Source organism: Oryx dammah, unplaced genomic scaffold, assembly GCF_014754425.2.
Source record: "Oryx dammah isolate SB20612 unplaced genomic scaffold, SCBI_Odam_1.1 HiC_scaffold_29, whole genome shotgun sequence".
NCBI classification, from domain to species: domain Eukaryota; kingdom Metazoa; phylum Chordata; class Mammalia; order Artiodactyla; family Bovidae; genus Oryx; species Oryx dammah.
Genome location: NW_024070213.1, coordinates 27,065,368 through 27,076,590, shown reverse-complemented (window position 1 = coordinate 27,076,590; position 11,223 = coordinate 27,065,368). Strand labels below are relative to the sequence as shown.

Here is an 11,223-nt window from a genome sequence, read left to right as displayed (position 1 = left end):
ATTGATATGCAGATGACACCACCCTTATGGCAGAAAGTGAAGAGGAGCTAAAAAGCCTCTTGATGAAAGTGAAAGAGGAGAGTGAAAAAGTTGGCTTTAAAGCTCCACATTCAGAAAACGATGATTATGGCATCTGGTCCCATCACTTCATTGGAAATAGATGGGGAAACAGTAGAAACAGTGTCAGACTTTAGTTTTTTGGGCTCCAAAATCACTGCAGATGGTGACTGCAGCCATGAAATTAAAAGACGCTTACTCCTTGGAAGAAAAGTTATGACCAACCTAGATAGCATATTCAAAAGCAGAGACATTACTTTGCCGACTAAGGTCCGTCTAGTCAAGGCTATGGTTTTTCTTGTGGTCATGTATGGATGTGAGAGTTGGACTGTGAAGAAAGCTGAGTGCTGAAGAATTGATGCTTTTGAACTGTGGTGTTGGAGAAGAGTCTTGAGAGTCCTTTGGACTGCAAGGAGATCCAACCAGTCCATTCTGAAGGAGATCAACCCTGGGATTTCTTTGGAAGGAATGATGCTGAAGCTGAAGCTCCAGTACTTTGGCCACCTCATGCAAAGAGTTGACTCATTGGAAAAGACTCTGATGCTGGGAGGGATTGGGGGCAGGAGGAGAAGGGGACGACCGAGGATGAGATGGCTGGATGGCATCGCGGACTCGATGGATGTGAGTCTGAGTGAACTCCGGGAGTTGGTGATGGACAGGGAGGCCTGGTGTGCTGCGATTCATGGGGTCGCAAAAAGTAGGACACGACTGAGCGACTGAACTGAACTGAACTGAACTGAGTCTGATCCCTGGGTTAGGAATACCTCTTGCAGGAGGAAATGGCAAACCACTCTAGTATTCTTGCCTGGAGAAGCCATGGAGGGAAGCCTGGCAGACTACATCCCTGGGGCTACAAAGAATCAGATTGACTGAGTGACAGAGCACACACACACACACACATAGATACAGTGAAGCCTGAAGATGGCATTGAATTGCTGCCATCTCATGATAAAACCTAAAGGGTGAGGAGCTGAGTCTCTGGATGAGCCAAGAAAGTGGTTTCTCAAAATGGAAATTACTCCTAGTGAGGACACTATGAAGACTTTGGAAATCACAAGCAAGGATTTAGAATATTAAATAAACTTAGTTGATAAGGCAGTGGCAGTGTTTGAGAAGATTGACTTCCAATTTTGACAGAAGTTCTACTATCAGTTGCTGCTGCTGCTAAGTTGCTTCAGTCGTGTCCAACTCTGTGCGACCCCATAGATGGCATCCCTCCAGGCTCCCCCGTCCCTGGGATTCTCCAGGCAAGAATACTGGAGTGGGTTGCCATACTATTAAATACTTTTGCATGCCCCAGAGAAATCATTCATGAAAGGAAGAGTTGACCAGTGTGGCAGACTTCATCATTTTCTTAAGAAATTGCTGTGGCACACCAATCTTCAACAGACATCAGCATCAAGGCAGTACCCTCTATCAGCAAAAAAGATTACAATTCACTGAAAACTCAAGTGTTTGGGTTATTTCTAGAGATGGGGAACAAAAGGCAAAGGAGAAAAGGAAAGATGTACTCATTTGAATGCAGAGTTCCAAAGAATAGCAAGTAGAGAGAAGAAAGCCTTCCTCAATGATCAAAGCAAAGAAATAGAGGAAAACAATAAAATGGGCAAGACTAGAGATCTCTTCAAAATAATTAGAGATACCAAGGGAACATGGGCTTAATAAAGGACAGAAATAGTAGGGACCTAACAGAAGCAGAAGATATTAAGAAGAGGTGGCAAGAATACACAGAACTATACAAAAAAATCTTCACGTCCCCAATAATCACAATGGTGTGATCACTCACCTAGAGCCAGACATCCTGGGATGTTAAGTCAAATGGGCTTTAGGAAGCATCACTACGGACAAAACTAATGGAGGTAATGGAATTCCAATTAAGCTATTTCAAATCCTGGAAGATGATTCTGTGAACTTGCTGCACTCAATATGCCAGAAAATTTGGAAAACTCAGCAGTGGCCACAGGACTAGAAAAGGTCAGTTTTCATTCCAATCCCAAAGAAAGACAATGCCAAAGAATGCTCAAACTATTACAATTGCACTCATCTCACATGATAGTAAAATAATGCTCAAAATTCTCCAAACCAGGCTTCAGCAATACGTGAACCATGAACTTCCAGATGTTCAAGCTGGTTTTAGAAAAGGCAGTGGAACCAGAGATCAAATTGCCAACATCCGCTGGATCATGGAAAAAGCAAGAGTTCCAGAAAAACATCTATTTCTGCTTTATTGACTATGCCAAAGCCTTTGACTGTGTGGATCACAATAAGCTGTGGAAAATTCTTCAAGAGATGGGAATACCAGACCACCTGACCTGCCTCTTGAGAAACCTGTATGCAGGTCAGGAAGCAACAGTTAGAACTGGACATGGAACAACAGACTGGTTGCAAATAGGAAAAGGAGTCCGTCAAGGCTGTATATTGTCACCCTGCTTATTTAACTTATATGCAGAGTACATCATGAGAAATGCTGGACTGGAAGAAACACAAGCTGGAATCAAGATTGCCGGGAGAAAAATCAATAACCTCATATATACAGATGACACCACCCTTATGGCAGAAAGTGAAGAAGAATTAAAAAGCCTCTTGATGAAAATGAAAGAGGAGAGTGAAAAAGTTGGCTTAAAGCTCAACATTCAGAAAACGAAGATCATGGCATCCGGTCCCAACACTTCATGGCAAATAGATGGGGAAACAGGGGAAACAGGCTGATTTTATTTTGGGGGGCTCCAAAATCACTACAGATAGTGACTGCAGCCATGAAATTAAAAGACGCTTACTCCTTGGAAGGAAAGTTATGACCAACCTAGATAGTATATTAAAAAGCAGAGATATTACTTTGCCAACAAAGGTCTGTCTAGTCAAGGCTATGGTTTTTCCTGTGGTCATGTATGGATGTGAGAGTTGGACTATAAACAAAGCTGAGCACAGAAGAATTGATGCTTTAGAAATGTGGTGTTGGAGAAGACTCTTGAGAGTCCCTTGGACTGCAAGGAGATCCAACCAGTCTATCCTAAAGGAGATCAGTCCTGGGTGTTCATTGGAAGAACTGATGTTGAAGCTGAAACTCCAATACTTTGGCCACCTGATGCGAAGAACTGACTCATTTGAAAAGACCCTGATGCTGGGAAAGATTGAGGGCAGGAGGAGAAGGGGACGACAGAGGATGAGATGGTTGGATGGCATCACTAACTCAACGGACATGGCTTTGGGTGGACTCCGGGAATTGGTGATGGATAGTGAGGCCTAGTGTGCTGTGGTTCATGGGGTCGCAAAGAGTCAGACACGGCTGAGCAACTGAACTGAACTGAAGCAAGAAGTTATTTTTTAATTAAGTTACAGACATTGTACTTTTGAAGACATAATGTTATTACACGCTTATTAGACTACAGTATAAACAAAACTTTTATACATACTGAAAATGTGACTCACTTTAGTGCCATCTTTTCTTTATTTTGGTGGAATAAAACCAAATCTGAAATATCTGAGTTGCAAGTTGCTAATGGATGCATACTTCCATGGTGAATGGCAAAGAAAAGGTACAAAGTGGCTTTTCTTCAAAGAATAACTCTTATGGAGAATAAAAGAGATATAAAGTGGCATACAGATCTTAGGATACTGGAAATATTTTGTACCAAACTTATTATGTAATAAGATTGCCTGTTCAGTTATTTAATTTGTGTGTGTGTACTTTTCATGTATTACATAACTTACTGCACAAATCTTAAGTCATTAGATTATGTCATTATTCTGATGAAACTCTTTATATCTAACTTGAAAGTGAAAGTCGCTCGGTCATTTCTGACTCTTTGCAACCCCATGGACCGTAGCCCGCCAGATTCCTCTGTCCATGGAATTCTCCAGGCAAGAACGCTGGCATGGGAATCCATTCTCTTCTTCAGAGCATCTTCCCAACCCAGAGATCAAACCCAGGTCTCTTGCATTAGCAGGCAGATTCTTTACTCTCTGAGCTGCCAGGGAAGCCCACTTAGAATACAAATTAGTTGGGTAGTAATTATCTTCCTTACTGGAGATCTTTCACTGTTTCTTCTTGTTCCTGTCTGGCAGTGTTCTATACATAGTTTTGACTTTTACTAGTTTCAATCTGCCCTTTATTTCTGCTAAGATAGTTTCCAGTGCAAAGGTGTTTTACTTCCTTTTTAACCTGACGTATCTCCTTCATCTCCTTGACTTCTCTTTTTGTGACCTTTTTTGCTGGTCCATGTTACCTATTCATTTTACTCTATTTTCTAATGATTATTTTTGCTCCTTTCCCTCCTATTATATTCTGCTGTGAATGCAAATCAGTTTTGTGACATTTTTCTTCTGGATCATATACAATCCTCTACTTTAGTGACAGTGTTAAAAACAGTAACTCTATCAATAAAATCACACTTGTACTTATCTTTTCTTGAACATTGTTTTATCTTCCAGCCACTATATAATATTAAGCACATTACATCTACTGCTTTGTTAATTTTTAACAATATTATTTTACTATCTTCACTCTAGTAGTGAATAATATAAGCTCAAGGATTGCTGAATTAAAGCTTACCCCCTGGCAGAATGTTTACACATACATTTGGAATCTCTGCTCCTAAACTCTGTCTTGACTGTCACTCTGGTTAAATTATGTTTGAAATTGGAATTTCTGAAAATCCAACCGTCTGCTTATTACTAAGAAAGCTATTGTCCTAAAAATGCTAAATATAGATTATCAGATACCTGTGTGCCCACTTTCTTTCTCCTCATAAATGGAATTTTTGATCTCTGTTTAGAGACTAAATACTGTTAGATTTTGGTCTTGAGGATGGCGTGAGAAAAGAATTATTCTGCCTTCCTTATTGAGTTAGTTACACCTGAACAATAGAGAGGGGCTTTCCTGTTGGCTCAGTGTCAAAGAACCTGCCTGGAGTGTAGGAGCCTCGGGAGACTCCTGGCTTTGATTCCTGGATCAGGAAAACCCCATGGAGGAAGACATGGCAATCTACTCCGGGATTCTTGCCTGGAGAGTCCCGTGGACCGAGGAGCCTGGCAGGCTACAGTCCATAGGGTCGCAAAGAGTCGGACATGACTGAAGAGACTTAGCACAGACACACACGAACAATAGAGGTGCCTTCTTTATTTTTCGTCTGATTATCCTGTTGGTACAGCCTATGAGTCATGTGCTTGAAGGTGAAGTGTTTGGAGGCTTTTAGCTCTTTTTTATACCAAGCAGATCTTTCATGAAGCCAACCTACATTTTGAAGCATGGATGGATTTTTTTCAATCCAGATCCATTTGGTCTACAATTAGTTCATCAGTTACTAGATCCCAGTGTAAGTGTGTCCTCAGTGATAAGGATTGCTAAGTTTCGCTAAAGGTCCTACTTGGCATTTAAATAAAAAATTTTGGAGACAATGCATTAGAGGCTACTAGGAGAAAGCAACTTTGAATCAGAAGCTGATTCTTCCACCTAGATGGAAATCTGGCTTTTCACTGCTTTCTCCTGGAGATCTACCACTCTGTGTGCTGTATGTGAAAATGCTCTTTCCAGCTAGATTGTTAGCAACTTCAGAGCATGGTTCTGACTTTGATTTCTGTTGATTCCAGTAAATAAATAGTTTAGTAATTTGTACTAAGTAAGGCAATGGCGCCCCACTCCAGTACTCTTGCCTGGAAAATCCCATGGACGGAGAAGCCTGGTGGGCTGCCGTCCATGGGGTCGCTAAGAGTCGGACAGGGCTGAGCAACTTCACTTTCACTTTTCACTTTCACACATTGGAGAAGGGAATGGCAACCCACTCCAGGGTTCTTGCCTGGAGAATCCTAGGGACGGGGGAGCCTGGTGGGCTGCTGTCTATGAGGTCGCACAGAGTTGGACACGACTGAAGCGACTTAGCAGCAGCAGCAGCAAGCATTAAGTAACACCTCCGGGGAAAATTCTTTTTCTTTCTTCTGTTCTTAATTTCTCCTAAATGTTAGCAATGAATTCAGAATATAGCATGAATACAGAAAACATTCCTTAATTATTAGTAGAATAGAAGAGAGGGGGGGAAATTGCCGAAAGGAAAAGCTCTATGTAAATTACTTACAAAATTAGCTGTTTAGCAAACATAAGTTAGGATGCACAATCTGAAATGTGTCAGATGTGAAATATGCCAATAGCCATTGCTGATGAAACAAAATATTTGGAAATTTAAGTTATCCATATTATTCAGTAATATTCATGGCAAATTTATTTGACCTGCTTGTTATTTTGTCAAATCATATAATAATTCAAGTATGAGAAAGATAAAAACATTATTCTTCAAATTTTTAACTATTTTCAGTGTTGATGAAATGCTACTTAATGCACTTGTCAAACAAACGGAAAGTGCAATATTGTAAATTGATAATATCACAGTCTGTTCTCACTTCTTAGATATTTAGCTATTGATGCTTCATAGGAAGAAATGTCATTTAAAATATTCATTGGTTTACAGAGAGTTCATGTGGAAATTTGCAGACACTGTGGCCTATTTATAAAATAATTCAGATGTGGTGATAAAAACTATTTGCCTGTGATAATATAAAGACAGTATTTCTTTGATGATTTGCTAACTTTTCAGTCGTATTGTAAAAATTGCTTTCTTTCAAAAAATGATTTCTTTTAAAGTGAAAGTATTGGAGGCCTCATATATAAGTGATATTATCAAACCACTGCATTTGAAAATTAAATTAATTATCATGGATCTGTGATACATGAGCAGTACTGAGACATTTAGGTAATTAAAATTCATCCATAAGTAAGGTATGATACCTCCACAGTATATCTGTGTATAATCAAGAGCCATAAATGATATGGGAATGGAGCCTTAATATGTCCTGGGTACCTGGTATATTTCAAATTCTACACTAGGAAGAATGGCAGTCACAAAGAAATAGTAATTATGACACTTTTATGAGGCTTAAAACAATATAAATAATTGTGACTTGTTTGCACATTCCACATTTTAAACTTCCAGATTCAAGCTAGACTCAAGAAAGAAGTGGAATTAGAGTGAGAGGATTACACTTTAGGAAGGAAGATGATTTGTGTATTTGTCATCACTGTATATTTACTTATTTACATGGAATTCATGTGTGAGTTTTGTATCTACATCGAGAAGTGTAATTTATTATTTTCAGAACCGTTTAATGTTTTTTAATATTGGGATAGCAATTTAATATTGCTGAAGATCTGTACCCTTTGTACAGATATCAAGAGTCATTTGTTTAATGGAAAAAGAAGTCTTCACTTGTTTTAAAAACATTCTCTTACCTCATTTTCTGTAATCATACAGTATTTTATCTGTGGAAGACTAATATGTATGCTGAGCACATCAGGATAAATGCTGGGCTGGATGAGTTACAAGTTGGAATCCAGACAGGCAGGAGAAACATCAACGACCTCAGATATGCAGATGATACCGCTCTAATGGCAGAAAGTGAACAGGAACTAAAGAGCCTCTTGAGGGTGAACGAGGAGAACAAAAAGCTGGCTTAAAACTAAATATTTAAAAAAAACAACAACTAAGATTTTGGTATCTAGCTCCATTTTTTCATGGCAAATAGAGAGGGAAAAGGTGGAAGCAGTGACAGATTTCCTTTTCTTGGACTCTAAAATCACAGTGGATTGTGACTGCAGCCATGAAATCAGAAGACAGTTGCTTTTTGACAGGAAAGCTTTGAAAACTTAGACAGTGTGTTGACAAGCAGAGACATTACTCTGCTGAAGAAAGTCTGTATAGTCAAGGCTATGGTCTTCCCATTGGTCACATATGGTTGTAAGAGCTGAACTGTAAAGAAGGCAGAACACCAAAGAATTGCTGCTTTTGAACTGTGGTACTGGAGAAAACTCCTGAAAGTCCCTTGGACAGCAAGGAGATCAAACCAATCTTAAGGGAGATCAACCTTGAATACTTGTTGGAAGGACTGATGCAGAAGCTGAAATTCCAGTATTTTTGTCATCTGATGTGAACAGCTAACTGAATGGAAAAGTGGGATGCTGGGAAAGACTGAGGGCAAAGGAGAAGAGGGTGCCAGAGGATGAGATGGCTGGATGACATCCCTGATGCAATGGACATGAACTTGGTCAAGCTTCAGGAGATGGTATGGGACAGAGAGGCCTGGTGTGTTGCAGTCCATGGGATCCAAGAAGTCAGACATGACTGGAGACTGAAAAACAACAATCCTTCCCTGGAAGAACACACTGTAAGAAATGATTTGCCTACTTTCACTTTTCACTTTCATGCATTGGAGAAGGAAATGGCAACCCACTCCAGTGTTCTTGCCTGGAGAATCCCGGGGATGGGAGAGCCTGGTGGCCTGCCGTCTATGGGGTCACACAGAGTCAGACATGACTGAAGTGACTTAGCAGCAGCAGCAGCAGCAATGGTGACTACAACCTGGATGCCTAATAGGCATTCGATTAGACTGAGTCCATTATTTTCCCTGCCAAGCTAGCTTCTCCTACCTTCACTGTTTAGTTAATTAATGTCTCCGTGTGATCAGGCAGCCTCCAGGAATCTGTAGATAGTCTAGGCACTGTGTTTTTTTGTTGTTCACAGTTTTTCACCAAATCATGTAAATTGCACATTTTCACCTTTTATGAATCTGTCCCTTTCTCTCCATCCCCATATTAAAGCTTTTGTCCATGCCCTCCTCATCTCTTTGGGTTAATGAAATGTCCTATAGTCACCCATCTGTCATTATGCTGCAGTGCATAATGGCTTTATGTCATCAGCTGATAAATTAGAAAATCATTAAATTGTCCATAAAATGTCCTTAAGACCATACATAACTTGATTCCTGCTTCTCCCTTTCATCTGGTCTTTTCATAGGCTTTCACCTTGAACCTTAATTGTAGTCATTCCAGAGTTTCAAAAGGATACAGTTTCTGACTCAAACCAGGCTATTTGCTACCTGCTCTATTCCTATTGTTATTTGCTTTAAGTTATCCCTACCTCTGACTTTCCTTCACCACACCCCTCCCCTGGCTGACACACTCATTTTTCAACACTCAGATCAAATAAGTAAAATCGATAACCCTCTTTTGGGTGTCCTAGATACACTTAGGTCTTTCACAGTACACATGACCCTTTATTACATACATCTGCTTACTTGTCTGTTTCGTCATGCTAGAATGAAAGCCATTGACTTGTAGATCCTCTGGTTTATAAATCTTTGTATCTTCAGAAATGTGCAAAGTTTTAGTAAAAGAGTAGGTAATAAATGCTTATTGGATCAATTAAATAAGTAACAAAAGTTAATACCTGAGTTTTCAATAAGTATTTCAGGTGGGAGTCATATTTTTGGATTACTGTTGAGAGACACTGTCTGGAAAGAAAAAAGAGCTTTGTTTAAAATTGAGTGGTAAAACATTAAATTTAGCAAGTTTATCACAAGCCTTGCTTTGCCCATGATTCTATAGCAAATGTGGTTTAAGTATTTCCGTTGATGTAATTTTAACTATCATTTTGCATGCCTGCCTTAAAACCTCTGTATAACTTGATAGGCTATAAGCATATTTAAAACCCTTAGAACTCAGAATAAATTTTTGACAACTTAACCAAACCTCTCAAAGATTGTTCATTATAAGAAACTACTTTTAATTCAAAATGTCAGTTGCAAAGGGATTCATAAGGAGATAATGACAGATACATCAAAAAATATTAAATATGCAAAAAATTGCAGATAATTGCTTTCAGAATTAATGACATTTATCATAGGTGGTGTTGTATTTGACCCCAAACCTCTGTGTTTTCCTGGTATTTTTGCTTTTTCCCCTAAGCTCCTCTTAATGCTTCCGCTTTATCTCTTCTTAGATGGAACAGATGTGAGTTGAGCAGAGATTCTTCTGGCTTCACTATTCAAAATTATTTTCCCAAACGTTATTGACTTTCCCTTCCTGTTTGTCCTGAAAACTCCTGAATTGAATCAAATAATGAACTGTATAACACAAATTCACAATGTTAAAAACACACCAATATATTTTATAGTCGCAGGTAGCCCTGTTCGATCCCCCGCCCAACTCTGAGTGTCTGCAGCCAACCCTGTCGCTACACAGGCACCTGCAGCTGGTCTTCACAGCCGGGTGTGTGTGTGTACACGACCAGCTCCAGCAGCAACTGCTGTCTACCCTGGTCCCTATCTGGAGGCACCACTGAGGATCACAACAGCCCCTGCAGCACTGCAGACCTCCCACAGCACTTGCCAAGGACCACATGGTTGTGGATGCTGTGGAGCCTCGTGACCTGAACTGAGCAGACTTTGTGTTTCTCCCAGACCTGGAGTTGTCTCACAATTCTGTGCTTGGAGCCTTGCACCACTACACCCAGGGTTACAGCACATTTCAGGATACCCTCGCCAGTAAGTGAAGGTCTTTCCATACTGAAGCCAGCTCATACAGTCTGGAAGAGGTGACTGCTGCTTCCTCTGTTCAACAGCTATGCAAGGCTGTGTACAGTGGAAGTGTTAGTTGCTCAGTCATGTTCAACTCTTTGTGACCCAATGGACTGTAGCCTTCCAGGTTCCTCTGTCCTTGGGATTCTCCAGGCAAGAATACTGAAGTGAGTTGCTATTCCTTTCTCTGGGGGATCTTCCCCACCCAGGGATATAAAGCTAGAAAATCACAAAAAATCAGGGAAATATGACACCACCCGAAGAATACAGTAGACTTCCAGCAACTGACCCCAAAGAAATGGAGATAAAAGAATTGTCTGATTAAAGCACTCACAATAATTATTCTAAAGATGCTCAGAGAACTACAAGGGAACACAGAAAAAAAAAATTAATGAATTTAGCATAACAATGCAAGAAACAAAATGAGAAATTCAGCAAAGAGAAAACAAGCATCAAATAGAAATGTTTGCACTAAAGAATACAAGACTGAGTTGAAGAATTTGATAAACTACCAAGCAGAAGATTCCATAAATTTAAAGACAGATTTCTTGGAATCACCCAATCAGAGGAACAACAAAAAGAAGGAAGGGAAATAAGAAATGTCTGTCAACTATACTTCAATTAAAAATTACTGACAATGAAAAGTTAGGGAATAAATCATATGGGTCTCACAGTCAGTTCAGTCACTCAGTTGTGTCTGACTCTTTGCCACCCCATGGATGGCAGCATATCAGTCCAGCATGCAGTTGCCATCACCAACTCCTG

General features: G+C 39.9%; 1 protein-coding gene across 3 annotated transcripts in view; it reads right to left on the bottom strand.

Moving 5' to 3' along the window:
* PIK3C2G (phosphatidylinositol-4-phosphate 3-kinase catalytic subunit type 2 gamma) overlaps nt 1–11,223 on the bottom strand; it is a 466,126-nt gene that overhangs the window by 373,403 nt on the left and 81,500 nt on the right. For all 3 annotated transcript variants that reach the window (XM_040235274.1, XM_040235275.1, XM_040235276.1), the window contains one exon: nt 9,330–9,393. In XM_040235274.1, coding sequence (XP_040091208.1) covers nt 9,330–9,393 — 64 coding nt within the window. The remainder of the gene's footprint in view (nt 1–9,329; nt 9,394–11,223) is intronic.